The sequence below is a fragment of the Penicillium argentinense genome (assembly GCF_028826775.1).
Source record: "Penicillium argentinense strain IBT 30761 chromosome Unknown utg000001l_segment0_segment0, whole genome shotgun sequence".
NCBI classification, from domain to species: domain Eukaryota; kingdom Fungi; phylum Ascomycota; class Eurotiomycetes; order Eurotiales; family Aspergillaceae; genus Penicillium; species Penicillium argentinense.
This window is the reverse complement of record NW_026622660.1, coordinates 69,354-91,737: the sequence shown is the minus strand read 5'-3', so window position 1 is coordinate 91,737 and position 22,384 is coordinate 69,354. Positions and strand designations below refer to the sequence as shown.

Here is a 22,384-nt window from a genome sequence, read left to right as displayed (position 1 = left end):
TATTTCCAAATGCGGATTAGTCTCGATATGAGATAAGCCGTCTCGTGGCGCAGTCCGGCAGTTCGGGGCAGTTGGGGACAGCCTCCAGGATTCGCATTCGCTAGTTGTGGACCTCCGCCCCGGGGGCAGGATGCATAGCAGAGATCCGGTCGCACGGGTTTGGCCCCGTTACTTGGCTCTCTCGGCACTTCATCGTGCTCTTTCGGGGTATTATGTGAGTATCATTATCGGGGTACGGACTGTCTGAGTAATGCATTTCTTCTCTTTCACTACCTTTTCCTGATTTCTTGTCATCGCGCGTCACAAACAAAGACGGTCGCTGATTTACAAGTCTAGAGTGAATTGACTTGAAGACTATGAAAATCCATGGTCTGTAAACCAGCTCTTCACAGAGTGGAGAATTCCCCAACAACCTTGGTCGCCCTAAGGTACAAGGTCGAAATAAGGGCAGTGCCCACGTTCTACGGAGATTTTGGGAAAGATAGGCAACTGTCGGATTACCTTTATCCTCGACTCCGCAATGTTCTCCTCTCAGCCTTGTTCATCTCGCAGTCAATGCCCAATTAGGCAGTAAAGGATGGCCCCCAATCCTATAGTTAGCTCAGGGTCCACTCTGACGTGAATAGCGTCAATGCGACGATGGGAGTGCTTTCAACCACGATATCAAACGGGATCGAATTCTATAAAATATGAGGATTCTCTCGATAATTTGGAGAATCAACTCAACCAGGTTTCGTTTCCTTTCTCTGAAGCAAAGCACCGACTTCCTCACCATAATGCGTTCTTTCTTCATTTATTCCGTGCTTGGTTAGTTGCTCACATTCCCCAGTGCTTTCTCAGATCCGACAAACGGATTAATTTGGAATATTGTACTAATAAGTTTAGCTGCTGGAGCTTTGGCTCTCCCTGCACAGTCCGCTAGCGAAAGCTCTTCCTCATCATTGACAGCCACAACAGTCTCAGTTGATATAGGATCAACAACCGCTACAAGCTCTGCGAGCGCAGTTGCTAGCCCCAGCACAGATGGAGAATACTGGCAACAGGCTGATATTACGAAATGGGCGAAGTTCTTGTATGGATGCCATTCCGATTGACTCCGTATCGTGGTCTAACATAATCCAGTGCGGACATTTATTCGAGCGATGCCAGCAACTCGAGCAGCAAGTCTGCCGAGAAGCAATCATTCATGAAGCACTTCAACACTGTCGCCGGAATTGTCGAGTGCTATTATGATATCTCCAGTAATGCCAGCTGCGAGGCAAATGTCGTCCAGCCAGCAACCTATTGGACCCGAGTGGGTATTAAATACTCCCGCGACTATTACCACAAGCTTGGTGAAAAGCTTGAGAAGTACTGGAAGAAGCCGCGAGCTCAGGCTACTTCATTTGTGATCGAATTCACCCACTACAAGGTCAACTCCACGAACCATGTTGATGTTGTCCAGACCGCTATGAAGAAGTTGAAGCACATCTCTTTCGATTCCTCTTCATCGGGTATGAACATCGGTGGATTTGGGCTTTCATTTGCTTCTGGGGTTGCCGCTGCTGCTCGGCCTAATATCACTGAAATGTGAGTACTCTTACCACCACACTTAAGGGCAGTATAGAAGTTTAAAATGCTGACAATTGCGACCAGCTTCAAAAACACCAAATTTAACAATCTCGATACCATCAAGGAATCTTTCCTCAACGCCTCGACTGTTGTGAAGAAGGCAGCAATGGGTGGACTTGGTGCTTCTGCTGTCAACATTGCCTGGGCACTGGATGATGTTTTCATCGCCAAGGTATCATCTAATATCAATGACCAGAAGCCTTCCGACATGGACCTTCCCATTCTTGGCGATGACGCTCGTACCTGCGACAACAATGGCACCTGCTACTTCTTCGTTGTCGCCCAAGAGATTAGCCACATTTCAAAGAACAAGTGGGTTGCAGCCAAGGGTCTCGACAGGGTTGCGAATTACAACATGACACTGCTTGATATCGCCGAGTCCGCGGCATGGTACCAGAGCCAGTTTGGTGGATATCCGTCTGCCCCCAACTCTTCGGCTCTTCTCGAATCCATCCAAAATGATGAGTCTCGCCCCTCCTTGAGCTTCTTTGTCAACCTGCCTGTTGTCAACTATGACAGTGCGAAGGCTGTTAGCTCGAGTGATATTTCCACGACCTCTAAGGACAAGAAGCCGACCTCGGAGGAAGAATTCCTGAGCACTGTGGCGCACGAAGTCAGTACCCTTAAGGACTGGCCTTACGCCAAGATGTGGTCCAAATAATTAGCTAGAGTAATATGTACTGCTTTGCTCTTGGGGGGAATTTGCATTTAGACTATGATCTTTTGCATTGATTAATATGACTTGCGCTAATAAGCGCCATGACCGAATACTATACTCTTTTTCTTATACCTGCATCCTAAATGGGTAAACGATAGAAGATAACTTGAGCACTTCGAATGGACTACCTACTGCCGTTGGGCCATTCCTTCCCATACTAGACTGTGACTCCATACAATATAAGGAAGGAGGTCTGCCCACTACACTGGATAACATTACTGCGGGACCACGGGAAAAGGATTACTGGTGCACTGTAGAATGGCCGACTTACCCGTACCGCAAAAGTACCGCCGCAATGACTGGCCGCCCTATGCGCTGGTAGGGGGCCAAAGTAGATTAACGGAGCAAGAGCATTTTGTGAACGGGTGCTCTTCGGGCCCGAACCGAACCCACGCTAAGCCCACGCGAATGCTATTTTCGGCACAGCTCAATCTCCGCTCCAGAGGCTTTCGGCCTGTTGATTATCCACATACCAGCCGCCAACAAGTCACACTATAAGCTCAAATCCGGCATGATCTGCGTACATGGGGCCAAATTCAAATTCGTATGCATGCGACCAAAACATCGATGTTTGCATTAACTAGCTATACATATTCTGGTGTTAATTACTATGTGTAAATTGGCTAGAACAGAAACAATTTAAAATGAGGCGTCGACTTGAGATGTGGAAGTCATTTACCCAGCGTTGGATTTTCCCTTGGGGTGAATGTGGGTGAAAAAGGGTGAGAGTTCTGACCCATTCTAACAGTTTGTAGGTTGCAAAATTTGTGAAGGGTGACGACATTGAGGACAGCCTTGGGTACAACTTTTATCGATATAGAGCGACGGGAAGCTTAGAGGGATTGGAAATCATCAGTTCGAATAGAGAAGTAGTAGTACATACGGTTTGTTGCAAGACGACATTAAACGAAGCAAGAAAAATGTGATACTACTACATATCCCACGCGGCTTTGTGTCCTCGCGTGGTCTTCCATATATATCGTCCTCTCTGAGTCTCCAGACCCATCCGTTGTGTGGGTCTGGTGGGAGGAATCCTTCCTATGGGAGGGAGACACCAATGAAGCTTTGCGGAAAAGGTATACACGCAAATCAAATACTCGCTCGTACTTGCTCGTTCTCTTTAACGAGTCTCTTCATGTCTCTCCACCCGGCATTGCCGTGCAGGGGGATTATTATGGATATATACCTATTTTCATCTGAAAATCAGTACATACGACCATAGGGTGTGGAGAACAGGGCTTCCCGTCCGCTCAGCCGTACCTAAGCCACACGCCGGCAGGTTAGTAGTATGGTGGGTGACCACATGCGAATCCCTGCTGTTGTATGTTCAATTTTCATTTTTTTAACCTTTTTTTATACTTAATTTTGAGTTTCGCCTGATGTTTTTATCCGACTGTATTGAATAATGCTCACAATTTATGTAGCCACATATTATACGCGGTCAATTTCTAAGAAGCCTCGACTGTTAAACCAGCGATGGATCTCACCCGTTCTCACCCCTCACGTCACCATAGACTTATAAATCTGCCCACAGGGCGCACTTCTGATTTGCCATTTCTCTTCTTCTCAGACGGAGACCCAGACCTGATCAAGAATTCAAAATGCTTCCTGAAGACATTCGAAAAGAACTTGACAAGATTACCGCATGGGCCACGTCACGTGGATATACCGGCGAGTACCAGGATCGGCGAGAGTGTAAAAGGAATCATGGTGGGATACTCAAAGAAGACCAGAAAGGAGCCCGGAGTTCTATTCCGAGTCAAATGTGGTAATGAGTTGATCTCTATTTTTTTGCGGCGAACCCAGAAAAATAAATTACACCCCCAAATCCTCATTTTTTCTTATCGGGCTAGACGGATTTAATAATGAATAGTCTAGAATAGCTAAATAATTTAATCTATACAAAATCCTGGATAGTTCGCTATAAATACTCACCAATTCAATGCAGAAACAGCTGTAATCTGCATATTTCTAGATTTCCCCTGTTTGTCGGCCCTCGAAACTACCCGCGAGCCGCCCTCAGAGGGCAGGCAATGGAAAGAAATGGTCGGCCCGCGGGCGGGTGAGAGGTCTAGCGTTGCCGAACTCTCCGGCACGATGGTGAAGCTAGGCATACTTATTGGTCTTGCAGCTCCCACTATGCATGTATTCAACCTCCGCCTTGTGCGCAAGGAAACATTTGGTGCTACCCACAGACGCCCAGAATATGGTGGTGTACCAATCATAAAGACATAATCCTCTCCGGCGCCTTCTACGTGAGCAAAGGTGCCTTGGAAACCTTGGTAAAATACAAAGGGACTTCAATACAACATATTCTGAAATCGTCTACGACTGTTTGGTTATGCTTCCTTGTTTGTAGTTGGCTAGCTTGCGCAGAGTGGTGATTTGTTGCCTAGTACGAACCCTGCTGATTGCGCACTCACCCTTCTCACCCCAGATCGCGCGACGCTGAAGCGGCGCTCATCCTATCCCCACTCGGCGAACCCCACTCGGCGAACCCCACCCGGCCATTCTCCGCGTTTTAGCCATGCCGTGCACCTTACGCCCGTGCTGGCGGAGAAGGTGGTTCAACCCGGTGGAGAAACAGGTGATGGCTACTTTTCAGTCGCGCGACCAAGGGTGAGAAGCTGGTAAAAATTCAAACCCGAAAGCGTGAAATGTTCCATTCAAGTCGGTGCAGTTCACGGACTCACGCAGCTGCTGGCCAAAAGTACGACGGAGACAACGTATACGAACTGCGTTTCCAGGTTCCCAGGCATCATGATCTCAGCACGGACCAAAACAAAGCAGCCAGACCACTCGCATCATCAAAGCATAAGAGCTCATTCGACGGCCTTTTGAGCCAGTCATTCTTTCTTGGCATTCTTGATGAGAACCGAGAAAAAGAAGAAACTGCCAAGAATTTTTAGCTCGTGATGCAAAATGCAAACGGATAACACCATACGGCATATTGTGTCTGCTGACCCGTGACTTCATGAGTGGTTCATCCCAAAGAGGAAGGTATGGTTCGGGGCTGGCCGAGACTCGGGAACACTATCACGTAAATTGACAGCCGCACATGTCTAGAGTTATTTGTCTAGAGCGTCACGCCATCATTTGGGTTGGGACATTTGAACATTTGAATGGGTGTTTTGTGGTATATCCGGTAGCCTGCTACTCGAGCGGTCCGGAGAAGTTCTAGACTATCGACTCCTGACTTCAGACATGGCTAGACTGGCTCAAATATAATGTGCGATTTAATCCTTGTTATTATCTCCAACTGGTACGTATGGAAGTGTAAGAACAGTAAAAGGCTTCCCATATGTCCAAAATTAAGGTTGAGTGTTGCATCACCACTAGTGAAGATTAGAAAAGCATTTCGAAATTTTGCCATCAATTAATGTATAAAACCCACATAGATTCATCGAAGAAGGTCATTAAATATTTATTCCAACTTACGTTAATCCAATACTTGAACAATTCAATTTTTACAATAGCTCAATTCAAGGAACGGGCCTTTCAACATGAACGGAACAAGGAACCTTGGCATTCGCTCTGATGGTGCGGACACCTACCTATATGGCGAATGCAGATTCAATGAGCGCCCGTGGGAATACAGAAGAAGCGAAATACGTCTGGATGATGTCCTTGGAGACGAACATGTAGGTGTTTTGTATAAGCTCACGTATTAGATCCGATACTAATATAACACCAGGGCTTTTTCAAATGGGGTGGGCATGATTTTACTGAGGAAGCATATGATGTGAGATTCGGTATTGAGGGCCAGCAGAATGTGCCTGTGCTACGCGCTAAGCTCCGGGGAGATTTTGGGAATGATTATGCTGACAGAGATGTGAATCTGGCTGAGCATATCAATAACTCAGGGGGCAATCTACAGTATCGGTGAGTGCCTTTTGTAATTGGTTTCCTACTACTTGGACAACTAACAATACACAGCCCCTGATTTCGAAGTTTACAGACAAAAGCATGCGAGAGGAAGATCAAACGGGTTCCAATTTGATTTTGCAGTGTGTTGAAAAATCTTGGATTTCGCTTTCTTTGTTTTCACGTTCGATAATGAAAATTGACTAAATGATCTACTGCCCCAGAAACAAGTTCAACAACAATTTGAAGCAGTATCAATTCGATGTCTAAGCGAAGTATAGGTCACATTGAAACTTTTATGTGGACTTCTCTACTTACTAGTAGTTCAACAGACCAAGTCGAGATATCCTATTGGGAAAAGCGACACATATCATTGCAGATGTTTTTAATGAGAAGAATATCTGGTTGTACAGTTCAGAATGTCTTTTCCACCAGATCCGCTATTCAGGTAATAGGTATGACTTCAGGCTCTACCAACAAAGTGCCTGTACATGTAAGTTTAATTGCCTATGTAGTTTGGAGAAGTCTAGAACAATAAAAAGAGAGATAGCGGTTCCATTTCAAGATGTCCCAAGGTATGAATCGAACTTTAACGGATGTTTCCAATACGACAGAGGAGAAAAAACTTGAAAACGATGGATGAAGAGGACTCGCGCAGATACCTATAAATTATTCCTAAGGTCTCTTGTTCTCCAGACCAAAACTTGACTCCTAAAAGGTGCCATGTCTGAGCCTCATCAGCCTTCATCACAAACCTCCCAGGAAGAGCAGCATGTTTACCAAGCATACATGGCCGCGACATCCGATTTACGAAGAAAGCTTATCCTGAAAAAAAGGCATCTGAAAGTGCAATATGGGCTTAGCAGCTTTGTTTTCAATTTGCTCACAATGGTGCAAGTGATCATTGGCGCAGTCATTACAGCATTAGGACCCTCAGCCGCCGACCACATGGTGGCAATAACAGTCCTTGGAGCCATCAACACGTCGTGCGCTGGACTTTTAGCCCTTCTTAAGGGGAGAGGGCTACCACAGCGACTTAGGGGAAGCATGATTGAAATTTCCAAATTTCTGAACTTCATTCAGGAAACCTCAGTCTTGTTGAAATATGATAAAAGCCGCGTCCCCGAGAACGGAATCGGTCCTCTACTAGAGGAGTCCTTTCAGAGATATGCTTCTGCCGAGCAGCTGATTGAGGGCAACCAACCGGATACGTTTGCTTCTGGGATCAAACCTCCAGTCGATACTAACGCGACAGATGCGGAAGATGATCAAGGTCAAGGACCAGCCACTTACAAGGCGAATAGGAAGGGGCCTCAAATGGATGAAGAAATGGGGGTTTTGGGCGGGAGTGGAGGTTCATGATGTACTTTAAAAAGTCGCCATGTATTGCGATTGCAGGTTGCTACCCATCAAGTGCTGAAAGTCATGTTGCTTAACTCTCTACACAAGTTCGTAATATGGACCCTACCATTTCTTATTCTTTACGACTATGCCATCTATCCTTAGTGCACTTATGAGTCAATCGCTTAATCCCTAAAAATGCTTTACTAATTACCGAGACAAAGGGATCGTGACTTTTGAGTTAAGTCACGAAAACCATTTTGCACCCATGGAATGAACAAACTCACAATAAAACCCCCCAAGCCCGCGGTCAAACCAACTTCACATTTGTTTCCAGATTTTAGTTTCTCTTTTATCCTTACCTGACATTTGAATTCATTGGATAAAGGCAGGGGATCCAATGGGACTTTGAATAATGCACAGTGAAGTGATTGTGTCGGGATATATTCTCCTGTCAGAACAAACTGGCTGTGACCCACTGCTAGCGACCGATGGATAACATCCCTTGCTTGGTGTACACATTCTTGCGCTGGGCTGTGGCCTCGGTGTTGTGACCGCCGAAGGCCGGCGTGTGGGATCTAGGGGTGTTTTTCCAACTAGACTGAACATCTACATCTATCAACCCAATTGACTTTTGCTTTGGAGCATACACACTGTCCACTTAACTGTGTACACAGTACCTAGCTGGTGATACCAACAGATTGCAAAGTGGACTTTCATTAGTATCAATCTTGGAGCTAAACTTTCGAATTTCAAAATCCAAGTTCAAAAATTTAGACAGCAGATGAGTAAAATAAAGAAAAGTCAAACCGATCGTTCACAGTTCATCTCTGCCTCCATCGAATGGATATCCAACCTGCTTCCAAGCCTCTCTGATACTATCCTCATGGTCACCAGCATTAAGAATAGTAAGCTCAGCAAATTCCTTAAACGAGGCATTTTGTCTGAGCTTGCCACAAGTTAGAGCCTTGTACCAAATGGGCCCGGCAGTTTGCCAAGAGTAACCTCCAATCAATGTAGAAGCCAAGTAGAACGCATGATTAGGGATGCCGGAATTGATATGAACACCGCCCTGATCTTCTGAGAGAGGAAGCTTCTGGAAGTTCTTCCAGTGACCCGGTTGGCGGTCTGATCCAACCCTTCTGTCATTGTAAGCGGTTCCGGGTGCTTTCATATCACGTAGAGCTCTGCCGTTAACACCTTTCGCCCAGATACCTTCTCCAATGAGCCAGTCTGATTGCTCTGCAGTCTGCGGATTGGCTGGGTCATTTCCCCATTGCTTGATCATTATCCCGAAGACATCAGCAAGCGATTCATTTAGCGCACCACTCTGAAATGAGTAATCCAGCGGGCTCGTGTACTCAACCACTCCATGGGTCAACTCGTGACCGATGACGTCTAACTCATCGGTGAAGCCGTTGAAGATGACCCCATCCCCGTCGCCGAAAATCATCTGTTTACCGTCCCAGAAGGCATTTTGGTAGCCTTCACTGTAGTGCACAAAGCCATTAAGACCGCCACCTCGACCGTCGATTGAGTCCCGGTTGAGGAAATTAAAGTAAAAATCGTATGTTTTTTGAAACCCGATGTAACATTCATTGGCATCGTAACTTGGGTCTTGCTCCTTGGAAATAAGAGCGCCCCCTTCTTTAATCATGATTTTGTTGCGCGGTGGATCTCGCCTGTTGGTATGCTGCGCATCATAAACAGTGCGGTTTAAGTGGCGCACCGCTCCTGTGACTGCATGTTGGTTAGTGTCGTGCGCCAGCGTATGGAGGGATCAATTACGTTGCTCTTTTTTTGCGGCCTCTCGGGCAATGGTTTCAAATATGTAAGATGGAATTATACCTTCAAAGGTTGGGCGCTCCTGTTCCGCTAGGAGACTCTGCTTGTGCTCAATACGAGTATTGTGCAATTCTTTGGTTTGGTCAATAGTAGACTGGCATGCATCCAGAACATGCTGTGGTGCCTGTCCCACCTCGAGAATATTTTGCAGAACATGTTCTGGTATAATGCAACAGACTGGAGCCATTCTGGTGACTTGTTTTGGTGCTTTGAGCATTTGATAACAGCGGAGGGGTAGGAACTTTCGCATTGTCCACGGGTTACCTCCAAACAATTCTCATTTTGAGAGACGCAAGCCCTGCTTTTATAAAAGCAGTTCGCGGTACATTGTAATGAAGTCAGTGAATATCTGGTATCTCTTCGTGTCGTCATGATCAGCACCGAATCCTTTGGTTCCCACGAAAACTCTCCAAAATGCGAATGTATGTCGGCATCTATCGCCTAAATTACCTACCTTTTAGTACTATGTGATTGCATTAGTATTTTCCATTCCAAAATCAGTCACCTGTGAGGGATAGACCATGTTCTGGAACTCCCTTCCGCTGCAAACGTATTCTATACAACTAAATGTTCTTCGAATGCCGCGGATCGTAATGCCAAGGGCTTGGCGTTCTCCTCTTTCCAAATTATAGATCAGCTCGTTTATAGAACGGGCTAGATAAAGCAATATGAACTTCGACCATGGAGATAGAAATGTCAAATGGGCGGAGTTTGGAGCCGAACCTGCTGTGCAAGGCTCGAGTGCTCCACCCGTGGGTACGGGTTCACCCGCCCGTGGACCGAAACTCGTACCCAAATTGCTCGACCTTTCCCGAATTAGCGTTCATGGGTTGAATGATGAATGTGGCTTTGGGGATCCAAAGCCGGGTTCGGGGGCGTGAGTGCTGTAGAAAAGACCTAGATATCTTTGAAAGTGCCAGCGTGCAAGTCAGTTCGATGCGTTTACCTTATTATCCAATCGATGCCTGTACATCCATATGTATACACACCGCTTTTCAGATGAAAAGCAGTACATACGACCATAGGGTGTGGAGAACAGGGCTTCCCGTCCGCTCAGCCGTACTTAAGCCACACGCCGGCAGGTTAGTAGTATGGTGGGTGACCACATGCGAATCCCTGCTGTTGTATGTTCAATTTTCTTTTTTTTGCCCTTGACCTTTTTAAGCTTAACTTTCGTCTGAACTATTTTCGTCTGGCACTTTCATCTACCATTTCTTTTGATTACTTTTATTTGATTCGTATTCTGCGTCATCGATGTCGGGCATGGCGATAGTCGAATGAAGAATAGAGACGCAAGTGTTACGTGTTGTAATTCAAAGGAAGATTGCTTATTTCTTCTGGACAGAAAACTTGAGGGTTTATATACACATGCGACCTCCAGATTGATTTCCAATCAAAGCTGGTAATTCCGTGAGGTTAGGAATTGATTCCGTTACGATACGACATATCACAACATTACGAAGTGTGGGTACTTGGGAAGTCACGTAACATCGCCTCATGTAAGCCAGTCACATGACTAAAGGGTATGTACAAAACTCCTGATGCCTGATTTTGATTTGGCGGTGGGAATCTCCGAGGAGCAGATGGTCATGAGACCGACAAAAACATATTATTGACCACAAAGTTATTTCACAGGATGATTCTGAGAGCCAAATGTTAGCTAATAAGGACGAAAACGATCGTACATAGGTTTTGTCAGAAGTACGAGATGACGTCAGTACTATATTCGGATGAACCCTTACTAGTTTCCGGCTAGAAATCTTAACCTCAAATAGTTAGCCAGCCATACGAATCATTAATAAGCCTTCGAATGTCCGAAGGAAGGAACTAGGTGGAGCGCACCAACCAATGGAATTGTAACGAGCTTGCAAGCCATTTTGTAGCTAACTAACTATAGAGTTAACTAGCAAGTTAATTAACTAGTTAACTAACGTGATCAACGGGCGAGTGATGCGCACGGCCGAGTGACGCGCCCCACCTAGAAACACGTTCCAACGCGTACCTTCCATCTTCAAACACCCACCATGCCAGCCACACCGCATCAATCAGGCCAGGATCCTGCTAATTATGAGGGCAGGATCCTATTAGCTATTCAGGCTTTGAAAAATGGCCAAATACCTAGTCTTCGCGCTGCAGCTAAGATATATGGTGTCTCTGAGGCAACACTCCGCCGCCGACGTGCCGGCCAGTCTTCTCGCGCGGAAACGCGTGCTAATAGTCATAAATTGACTAACTTTGAAGAAGAAACACTAGTACAGTGGATTATCTCTATGGACTCTCGTGGTGCAGCCCCTAGGCCTTCTCATGTGAGAGTTATGGCTAATATTCTGCTGGCCGACCCTGGAAATGACCCCCCTCTGACTGTGGGTGTTAACTGGGCAGCCACCTTTATCAAACGCCGAGATGAACTACAGTCACGTTTTTCAAGACGATATGACTACCAACGGGCAAAAAATGAAGACCCACCAGTCCTACGTGAATGGTTCAAAACAGTTGAAAAAAGGATCAATGAGAACGGGATACAACCTGATGATATATATAAGTTTGATGAGACTGGCTTTGCAATGGGCCTTGTTCCATCCCAGAATGTAGTCACACGATCTGAGTTCTATGGTCGCCGGTTGCATTTACAGCCTGGGAATCGTGAATGGGTGACCGTGATTGCATCAATTAGTGCGGCTGGTTTCGCGCTACCACCCACCATCATTTTGAAAGCTAAAAACCACAACACTAGTTGGTTTGAAGGGCTTCCAAATAACTGGCGAATTGAAGTTTCACCTAATGGTTGGACTTCAGATGAAATCAGTATCAGATGGTTAGAAAAAACATTCATCCCATACTCTCAAGTTCGGATGAAAGGGAAATATTGTCTTCTGATACTTGATGGCCATGGTAGTCATCTAACACCTCAATTTGATCGACTATGTGCTAAAAACTGAATTATCCCACTTTTCATGCCGGCTCATTCATCCCACCTTCTTCAACCTCTGGATATTAGCTGTTTTTCTGTTCTAAAACGTGCCTATGGTAATCTGATTACCAATCAAACACGGCTAGGATACAACCATATCGACAAGCTAGAATTTCTAGCAGAATATCCTCAGGCACATACAGATACCTTCAAAACACAGACTATCCAGTCGAGTTTTACAGCTGCAGGTCTAGTTCCACTAGACCCAGAGCGTGTGCTCTCAAAGCTCAATATTTCACTCCGAACACCAACACCACCACCCAGCCGCCCAAGCAGCCGATCTAGCCAACTCAGTCCAAAAACACCGAAAACAGTCAAACAACTACAAAAAAAGTTTTCTTCACTCAAAAAACTACTTAAAAACGATCAAGAAGCCCTCCTTCCCCAACAAAGCTTGTCCTAGATCAGATTATCAAGGGCTACTGTGTCAGTGCATACCAACGTGCTACAAGCTCGGGAAATTGCTGATTTACGGGCTGCGAATGAGAAAAAACGGCAAAAAGGGGCACGTACGAATCGCCTAGTTCGCTGTGAACAGGGTGTTACGGTCTGTGAGGACGTACCGCCACCAGAGCTGCCAGCACCACCTGTTGAACCTATTGAACGCCCCCCCCCCCCCCCTCCAGCGGCTGAACAACCTATTTTACCACCTCGACGTGCACCCCCTACGTGCAGCGGCTGTAACCGTGTGGGCCATAGAATCAACCGTTGCCCTAATAAGTAGATTTTCAAATATCATGTTTTTTCGGCCGAAATATTTGATCTTGAAAGTGTAGTAGCGGGTGGGGCGCGTCACTCGCCCGTTGATTACGTTAAAAGTTTCAACTTCTAACAAATTAAGAACTCGCGTTCTTTCTGTCCCAGGGCATCACCAGCAAGTTGAGCTGATACACCTCCAATCACACCGTACATTCCACCTTTTCGACGGAGTAGCACCATTGTTGTCTGCCGTCCCGATAATTGACAAATAAGATCGCCTTCTTGAGCATCACCTATAACCCAAGCACTTGCAATATTCCAGTCTGGCCTCTTTTTGTTCTTTGCCCTTTTTTTGCAACGGAACTCCTTGCCGTTTTGCCATGACGAATTAAGATTCCTTAGTCTGTTCCACTTTTTCCTTCCCTTCAATTTGTAGACACAAATTGAATGTCCTGTGACACGGCACGCAAATCTTTGCAAATCGGACAACAGTTTCGTGTATAGACGTTCGGACTGATCTCCTATCATTGCGAATAGAGATGGTGATAAAACCGCATGTTTTCCAGGCAAGAGAGGAAAGTGCTTGAAGTGAAAGCTTTCGAGGAATTCGAGGGATCCTAACAATTCTTTTAATGCCCTTTTCATGTGGCTGCGTTTTCCAAATTTATGAAACGATTGAGGAAGACGAGCCTGATGCACTTTCAAAGCTTTTCCAAGAACCGAACCCCTCGTCTTCAAGACTAGACGTCCTTCAAAGTCCACAACAGAAATATGCTTTGCCGTTTTAGTCACTCCGCCGGTCTGGCTTCGTGACTTAGGTATGAATGTTGTCTTGTAGTGTTCCAACAAACGGACACCATGAAGGCAATTTCTTCTGCCATTCCATCCCGCTGGATATTTGAAGGGCTCGTATAGTCAAAATATGCAGGTCTTTCGTTTCCTCGATGAGTTCTGCGAAAACACGCGGAATGACTACTTCGGGCTCCTCGTTGTAGTTTGTTATGATCCTCTTTTGTAATGGTTCGTCGAACAAATGCTTGAATGCAAACATGTTATCTCGGGGATCTGAGCAAACCCGGTCCAAAAACATGCCAAGAATCCTTCGAAATGAAATTTCTTCTCTCTGCCCATCGGTATGTGAAGGTACGAAGATATTTGCCGGAATTTCGGTTGGATTGAAGAAAACTGCTTCTGTGTTGATATCGGAAGGAATGGTGATGTCGGCAAAGGTACATAAGGTCCAACAAGCCGCCATAACACTGTTGTATGACTTCTCTCCCATGCCACATCGCAGCTTCAAGGAACCAGGGCGACTGAACTCTAATTCTTGGACAATCCACGCACGGCTCCAATAATTTCGAGAAAAAAGTTTTTCGAGACATTTCACTCTACCTGAGTTGAGACATATTTGTAGCCAATGTCTCTGGATTGAGCTCACTGCGGCTATTGATTAATTCATTACTGTCTTCACCCAACCAAGATATGACAGTTTCGGCCCGTCCGTAGATTTCATGTATCAAATTGACCTGGTGTTTCTTCTCTTCCGGGTCGCTTTGGTTGATGCACAGAAAATGCACCCAAATAGTCAAGTGTCGATCGGAGAGACTGATATTACAATCAGGAGCAGGATGATTCAACAGATACCCAATCTCCTACCTGTTTTGTATGGTAATCGGGGTATTCTTGGAAAAGGCAGCGCTGTAACACACTTAAAACCCCAGAATAGATGGCATCCTGAACGGGAGCCGACAGATAGTTCTTCAGTCAATGAATCGATGGCTGAGATGGTTCAATTGGCCCCTCGCGAGTACTAGTCGATACCGATATCCGAAAGTCCGACATCAAGTCCATGTTCGGTTTTCGGAGACAGACTAGCGCTGCGTGTAGTTCTTCAGAACCTTTGAAATGGCGAGAATTGACGAGGATGGATTTTCGCTGCCTTCTTTCACCCCAACAATATGAGAGTGCTTGGTAAGAGGACTCTGGCGGAAGCTCCGTCGAGCTGAGAAAACACTCAATTTGAGAATTCACAACTCCTTGTTTTAGTCTGACAAGTCGTATCTCATTTTCAGTAATCATTCCATAATCAAAACCTCCGTTCCTGTTTTCTGCACATTCATCCGAATAATCTAAAGAAACGGTGACATGCTGTTCTTCGTGGGTCGAGGTCATCGAGGAAGACTTTTTGCGATGTTGACACATTCTAGAAACCGACTGAAAGCGCACGCTCTTTATAGCTTTAGCCCAGACAATGGCAATGTATGCAGTTGATAATAGACTTTCAGGTGGAAGCTGGATGGGACGAAGAGCTGGGTTGGGGTTATCCTTTAAAAGGGCGGCCTGCCAAGAACCGTGCGCAGTAGTGCTGGTGCGTCATCAGCTTAATATGATTATGGCCCTAATTTTGCCCTACTTCTTCTTTCTCTTTCTCTCAAGTTGGATTTTTACCAGGGCTGAGTGCTGCATGCTTGGTTCTGTAGGAGCCAAAGGGCTTCCTGGACCTTTGTGTGGCCAGATGTCAATGCGAAGAAGCCAAGTGCATCGAAGAAGTTCGAAGAAGAAAGAACACAGCGGCTTAGACAGTATCGTGACTCCAATGCTGGGACCTGTAATTGCAGTACTTTCGGTGATCTATCAGAGATACATCAAGAATAAAATAATGTGACTGTCTAACCAATCCTGGGAGCATAGCCTGAAAGGGGCACGTGGAATGAAGGTGTGTGCCTAAGACATAATCTGTTTTCGATTTCTACTGCATCGGTGGAGTGCACATTCCAACTCCCAGAAGATGGGGCCCAACCTCAACCCCCACTCAGGTGACGATCAGCCGCAGTCTTGGCACGAAGTCGTCGGTTTGGGGGCCAAAACGGCACTTGGCAGGCATCTTCCGAAAATGAAGGTGCCTTGCAAACCCGTGACAGTGCGTGCTGCGGAACTCGATTGCCCCAAGGATGGAGTGCTGATGATGAGCGGAACTATGTTGTAGTAGCTATGGAAAAATAGTGTGGAGTGCAGGCCACGGCGGGAAGTTCACATGCTCTCGAACACACATACCCCAAGTACAGAAGGTCATCACGGCCAGAGTGCAGGATGTCGATGAAAGAGGGTGGCGGAGCTTTTCGTAATTCTGATCAATAGCAGAAATGCCTCAACTGCAAAGAGCAGGTAAAAGACGGCAAAGTATGCAACGGATTTTGTGTGACGGATGACCCTCGGAATAGCCTCGTCTCGTGGAAGGATGCCTGAGGCATAATATTGGGTCGTTTGCACAACGCGTTTGCTGGGGACTTAACCCCTCTTTTTCTGGCAGACTTTCTTTCTTTCTCTTTCCTTCTTCATCTTCGAGATTCTCGTCGTAGGCACCGAATGAATCTGTTTCTTTCGAACGGCCCGTAACAAATTACACCACAACTAGTGGCTCAAAAGATTAATAAATCTGTTCAATCACTCTTGAGGTCAGTGGCTAATTTGTAGTCCAAACTTTTGCTAGGAAATGAGGTTCGTGGTGGGTTATAAAAGCTGAAAGTATGCTAATATACGCCTAGATATTGGCCATTGGAACAACTACTTTAGGGATGTATAGGGATTGGAATATGTCGCAGACGGGAAACTGGTAGCTATTTCCTATGTCTCTAGTACAATGGGCTTCATTCTTGCCCCTACTTACCCTTTTCCTAGTGAGCAAGTCGAAGTGGTTCTTGTTACTTTCCTGGGCCAAGAGCACGTGATCGCACGTGTGCATAAAGTAAACTAATTCAAGAGTGTATGAGAATATCATCTAAATCTTTGTACACACAAGTACCTATCAGATGAAGTGTCGAACCTCACGCCTCCTCGACATTGCTATCATAGCACCGAACACTCGCTGATGTATTGCTGACTTTCTGATCAGCAGTATCCCATTCACTGAACTTGCAGATACCAGGGTCCTCCACTGAGTACAGAATCGGCTCAACGCATTTTTCGTCCCTGTGCCAGAATCAGTACACATTTCCCCTCAATTATCTTGACTAGGCTCGAAATTTGACGCAGAAAGAAAGAAGACTCACTTGTAAAAGTTGCACACAATATCTTCTGGTACTTTGACGCCAGTTACTTTGCCCTTCCTGTCGATTATCGTTTTGTGGTTAATATTTCTCCTTGTAAATGTAGCTCAGTCTCTGGTTTCACATACAATGTCTCTGGTATGAGGGTACATTTATTGTTAGGCTCGATTTGTGTTAAGTCTCCTGTGCAGGGCTCTTGTGAGTAAAGGGTAACCTTGATTAGAGCCAGTTAGTTACCTCATTTAGATTGTTTAAGTAGACAGGAAATAGGGATGTGTTGTGCATAGTATTACCTTCTCCGCTGCCAGAGCAGGGGCCACACAGGAAACAATAGCAAGTGTGAGGAACTTGTATGAGACCATTACGAATTGAGAGAATGGTATCTGAAGGCTGTTAAAAGGTATGAAGAAGTGGGAAATTGGAATGGTAAGCTCAATGGCAAATTAAGTGCTTTCTAGAACCAGGGGAAGATGCTGCCTTCTTAAATAAAACAGAAGAAAAGCCATCGCTTGGCAATGTGACTGGAATGCAGACTTGATCCACATAATATTGGCCCTGCGATTGGCGATCAGGCCCACTGTATGCTTGTGTTGTACAGCTTCTGAGTAGCTGGCTTGGACCTTATGCAACTACTATCTGGTCTTGCTCAGCTCAGCCATGCCCTTGTTCATGCTGGAAATTTGACTAATTGCCCCATAACGAATCAATAGTGCGATCTAAACTTGTGATCTACAAAGGGGCTCTATTCCATTTTCTTCGTTTTCATTCTTGTTCTTCATTCTTCACATTCTTGACATGATCTGTTGAAGGTCAAGCCGGTTCAACACCTGGCTTCTAAGGCTGCGATCGATATCACCTGATCAACTGGCCAGATCTCTCATTCCGGCCGAAATGATGCTGTCAGATGAGTGCGTGTTCATCCGAGGGACACCCCGCAGATAAATGAGATATTTCAAAATTGCCCCGCTTTACACCGCTTGTTTGTGTTGTGATATGTCGTATCGTAACGGAATCAATTCCTACCCTCACGGAATTGCCAGCTTTGATTGGAAATCAATCTGGAGGTTGCATGTGTATATAAACCCTCAAGTTTTCTGTCCAGAAGAAAAACAAGCAATCTTCCTCTGAATTACAACAGTTTTTTTTTACCGTTCGCGTTACTTCTCTTTGTTGTGTTTACATCTTTGTTTGTGTATTTAAGACCGCTACTGATCATATCTGGATGATTATGCGAATTCTAGGTGAACCTTGACCTGCAGACTCGATCCCTCGAGGCAAAGCCCGTCCTCGAGCGAATAGTCTGTGATTCGTCTCAACCCACAACATCCTTGGTCTAGCACATGACTAATGTAGTCATAGACCCTGTATGCCGACAGTTATGAGCCCGGTTTCCGATAGAAACATTAGAAAATTGAATATTAGGATAGAAGGAGGGAGACATGATAGTTGAGTCGATGACCTTGAGCATTAGAGCGAGTGTAAAGCCTTTGACCATTTAGGTTTAGCGTTAGCCACGAAACCCGTACCCTTTGGGACTAGCGTGGGTATCTGTCTAGATTTCCACCAACTTTAAAGGGCTTTTGCACCACATCTACACGTCCAATGAAACTCTAGTTAGTATTGCTGGAAGTCTTATTCCTTGCACTACAAAATGGTAAAAAGTACGTTTCTTTCACCTAAAATCTAAAGGTTCTGTTGGTGTCGTAACTTGGCTTATAGAATGGTGGTGTATACCATGGTGTAGAATATATATTCTATTCCAACCACTGCTACACTGGCACAGATAGAGACGGATGAAATATTTTGGCCCGCACGGGGCACCTGCGGTCTGAACACTGGCGATGTAGACCTCGTTGACGGAGGGCTACGGCGCCGTGAGGGCTGCAGGCGGGCCCGTGGCACTCCGTATATTCTAGGAGGAAAATAGCTATGCGGGAGCATACGTGGTATATACATGAGGGGGGTTCCGCGGTGGGCGGGAAGAAGCCGTCGCGGAGAGAGCCCGGCTCTCCCTCGAAACGGCGATGTCCTTTTCGAGGGAGGGGCAGGCCAGGCGATATTTGTGTGCGATGTCCAGCACGGAATATCGTGGGCCCGACGCACGGGGCTCTCATGCAACAGTCCCGAATAGAGGGAGAAGTTTTATTGGGGTTGCCTCGTGTTGGCCACGCTATCTCACGTGACATCTACACCGACATTTCGGAGGGCTCCTTCCTACAACTGCCTCTGAAGAGTCAGTTGCTTGCTTCTGGTGGTAGCTTGTCGTCTCTCACGCAGTCAAGGCTCGATTTTGTCCCTCCCACCTCCCCTCTGTATATAGAAACCAGTATTGCAATATACAGACACATTGCCTCCCTACGAGGGGAGCGCGGACGGGCCTTCTCTGACGCTACAGTCTAATGCGTTTACGCATAAGACCGCAGCGACAGGTGACCCGTTACGGCCAAACTGTACACGTTTTCTGTTCTCTTCTTGACTGCGAGAGGTCACCAATAAAACATATCATTTCACGTTTAACTATCTAATGTCAAAATTTTACAGACCACCACTTAATTTTTGATTTATCTCAAATTTAACTACATGCAACGGTATAATGTTAAGATGAGTATACATTTTCCTTAAATGTTTTCTCAAAATACAAATTATTATGAGTGACTTGAAATATGGTAGTTCATACAGAACCAAACCTTCATACAGAACCAAACCAAAACACATGTGATTAATGCATAAAAATCACGCCAAGTTAGGCAGAAAATGAGTCCCATGGGATGGGAGGTGGGAGCAACCTTGCTCCCACGGGTGTCCCATTTGGAAGAAGTTCCCCCTATGGGTTAGAGAAAATTCTTCTACGGTGACACGGTTACGCCCGGCCCGATATGATTGTAAAATGACCAAAAGCGATGCACTTAGACGTCAAACTCAGCACATGGTCGCCTTTCCCAGAAGCTGAATTTGTCTTAGGTCGATCGATGTATCATCACTGGCTTCCGGCTTGGAATTTGCAAAGTCTACACCATTGTAAGCGTCGATCCATAAAGTTATTTGGAAAAAGAAAGCTAATAATTTGATGATGGTAAAGTAAGCCAGACAAAATAAGACTGCTTGGGGAAGGCTCTATTGCCAATGACAAAATTAGGCATGACGTGTAGCAGCCATTCAGCATGTAACTAAGGCTACTTAGGGCATGGTATGTGGGTCAAATTGCGGAGCCTGGATGTTCCTGAGCTGCATTTTATCCCCAGAGAGGAGAGGCTCAACCTTCATAATAGATGCTAATTCGTTGGCCCAGCTCGCATGCATATCTCCTGTTTATTTTAGCAGGTAAGGTCAATGAGAAGCACCCTATTTGTAAGAGGGAAATAGCTAGGCCTTTTCAGTTCAAACGGATTTGGAAGGTATAAGCCCATAATCTGGGAAATGGCTAATTCCGTTCGCTTTAATATCATTCCAGAAGCCCCTAGCATCCTAGCATCATTTTCAAATTCTTCGTATGGATATGATCTGCAATCTTCTGGATGATCATTATTGTAGATCCACCATGTAAGTCATGATGCATTCCGGATCGACAGCAGACATTCTTAACGATCAAGATTAACGTCACATTTCTGAAATTCCTAGCTCACAACGAAAATCTCCACTTAAGGCTGCTTTGGATACTATTCATGTCCGAAACAATATTTATACGCCGATGTTCGCCTGGTTCAACCTATTCCTACACAATCCAAGCTAGCATTACCCGCCCCAAAAAGCTATCCACACGCACCCGGTAGAGTCTTTTCTTTCAGCATTCGACTTGTTAAGATTTGTCCTAACTGCCCTACATCCAGAAAATGAAGTTCATTTTGATGTCCCTCGTCCTTGCGGCCACTGCTCTTGCCGGAAAGGATGGGCACGACAGCGATAAAGTCTGCAAGAGTGGCCAGAGTGTTGTCTGCTCCAAAAATGGAAGTGGTCTTCTGACCCTCGGAAACGTTGCGACAGGTGCACTGGGCGTCGACTGCTCTGGCGGCGATGTTTATTGCTGTGATGACAAAGATGTTGCGGTAAGAGCTGCCGAAGAAAATCTACATTGTCAATTACTAAAAAAACCACAGAAGGGACTCATTAACCTGGATGTAAATGCCCAGTGCAGTCTTAACCATGTCCTCTAAGCATTGATCACTCTTGCTGTGTTCTCGGCTGGGCTTCACTCTTTTGTAATTCCGAAGGTCGCCTTTCTCGTCATATTTGATTAATGGGCTCTGTCGCCCAAGATATCGACGAGATTAGTTATGACAGAACACTTTTTATATAGCCCCTAACAGCCAATATCAGAATTTTTGTTTCATAAATACACTCCGCCTTAGTATCTACATTAAGAAGATACATAGTTAGCCCAGGTACTAGAGCTTTAGTTCTATTTTACCCCTCTCTATTCAACTTAGAGCCTTGTTTTTTGAGAAACTAGATATTGAAGAGGGGAACGCTCGATGGCAGCACGCGCTGAGACGTGCATGTCGATTTAGCAGAAACCACCACAAAACACACGCTTAGCTGTCAGGAAATAGCGAGAAACCCGAATGTAGGGGTCAGGTCGGGGAGGTGTAAGAAGGTGTATTCTAGAACTAGCTATATGGCCACCGTATACTGCCGGCTATGTCACATAACATGGATGGCACCCATGTAGTAGGGGGAGGGGGTCTCCCCACTACAATATATAGAGGATATGTCAGCGAATTTATTCATCCTAACCAGGAAAGGCGTGAAAGAATTATGCAATTCAGGGTAGTCAGGGTCGTAGTCAGGGTGACCCTGACGAGATTTTATGACCCTGAAGGTCGGTCCGGGTCGTAAGGCTCGGAACCGGAACCGTCCAGGTTCAGGTCGCGAGTCGGTAGGAGGGACCCAATATCAGGGTCGTGGCGAGGTCTAGTCGTGCCCCAGAAGTTCCGAGGACGCCAAATTCACGACCGAGTCGGCCACACAACTAAAAATCGCGTTCCGACGCTTACCCACCATCTTCAACCACCCCACCATGCCACCAACACGCGTTCGATCAAACCGAGATTCGATTGAACAGGAAGGCCGAATCCTCCTAGCTATCAGAGATATTCAGAAAGGCTCTACCGACTCTATGCGCACAATCGCAGCGGGTTATCAGGTACCTCGCACTACGCTACAGGACCTTGTCAACGGCTACCATTTTCGAGCTGAGATACGCGCTAATAGTCATAAATTGACTAAATTTGAAGAAGATCCACTTGTACAGTGGATACTCCCTATGGATTCACGTGGTGCAGTGCCTAGGCC

The 22,384-nt window shown here is 45.8% G+C and overlaps 7 protein-coding genes across 7 annotated transcripts; 5 read left to right on the top strand and 2 right to left on the bottom strand.

The window, feature by feature from the left end:
- Window positions 1–1,186: 1,186 nt before the first annotated feature.
- N7532_000026 (uncharacterized protein) lies at window positions 1,187–1,573 on the top strand (the record flags this gene model as incomplete). Its single annotated transcript, XM_056612530.1, has 1 exon — window positions 1,187–1,573. The coding sequence occupies one exon, from the start codon at window positions 1,187–1,189 to the stop codon at window positions 1,571–1,573; it is 387 nt and encodes a 128-aa protein (XP_056479754.1).
- Window positions 1,574–1,615: 42 nt separating this feature from the next.
- On the top strand, window positions 1,616–2,272 carry N7532_000025 (uncharacterized protein; the record flags this gene model as incomplete). Its single annotated transcript, XM_056612529.1, has 1 exon — window positions 1,616–2,272. The coding sequence occupies one exon, from the start codon at window positions 1,616–1,618 to the stop codon at window positions 2,270–2,272; it is 657 nt and encodes a 218-aa protein (XP_056479753.1).
- A 3,560-nt stretch (window positions 2,273–5,832) lies between these two features.
- Window positions 5,833–6,272, top strand: N7532_000024 (CVNH domain-containing protein; the record flags this gene model as incomplete). The annotated part of the gene is made up of 3 exons (XM_056612528.1): window positions 5,833–5,970; window positions 6,024–6,211; window positions 6,266–6,272. The coding sequence occupies 3 exons, from the start codon at window positions 5,833–5,835 to the stop codon at window positions 6,270–6,272; spliced, it is 333 nt and encodes a 110-aa protein (XP_056479752.1).
- Window positions 6,273–6,916: 644 nt separating this feature from the next.
- Window positions 6,917–7,555, top strand: N7532_000023 (uncharacterized protein; the record flags this gene model as incomplete). Its single annotated transcript, XM_056612527.1, has 1 exon — window positions 6,917–7,555. One exon carries the CDS (start codon window positions 6,917–6,919, stop codon window positions 7,553–7,555), a length of 639 nt encoding a protein of 212 aa, XP_056479751.1.
- A 796-nt stretch (window positions 7,556–8,351) lies between these two features.
- N7532_000022 (M4 family metallopeptidase) lies at window positions 8,352–9,596 on the bottom strand (the record flags this gene model as incomplete). Its single annotated transcript, XM_056612526.1, has 2 exons — window positions 8,352–9,274; window positions 9,323–9,596. 2 exons carry the CDS (start codon window positions 9,594–9,596, stop codon window positions 8,352–8,354), a joined length of 1,197 nt encoding a protein of 398 aa, XP_056479750.1.
- Window positions 9,597–16,873: 7,277 nt separating this feature from the next.
- Window positions 16,874–17,457, bottom strand: N7532_000021 (uncharacterized protein; the record flags this gene model as incomplete). The annotated part of the gene is made up of 4 exons (XM_056612525.1): window positions 16,874–17,018; window positions 17,099–17,155; window positions 17,224–17,309; window positions 17,389–17,457. The coding sequence occupies 4 exons, from the start codon at window positions 17,455–17,457 to the stop codon at window positions 16,874–16,876; spliced, it is 357 nt and encodes a 118-aa protein (XP_056479749.1).
- Window positions 17,458–20,925: 3,468 nt separating this feature from the next.
- N7532_000020 (uncharacterized protein) lies at window positions 20,926–21,246 on the top strand (the record flags this gene model as incomplete). The annotated part of the gene is made up of 2 exons (XM_056612524.1): window positions 20,926–21,138; window positions 21,190–21,246. The coding sequence occupies 2 exons, from the start codon at window positions 20,926–20,928 to the stop codon at window positions 21,244–21,246; spliced, it is 270 nt and encodes an 89-aa protein (XP_056479748.1).
- Between the last annotated feature and the right edge of the window lie 1,138 nt (window positions 21,247–22,384).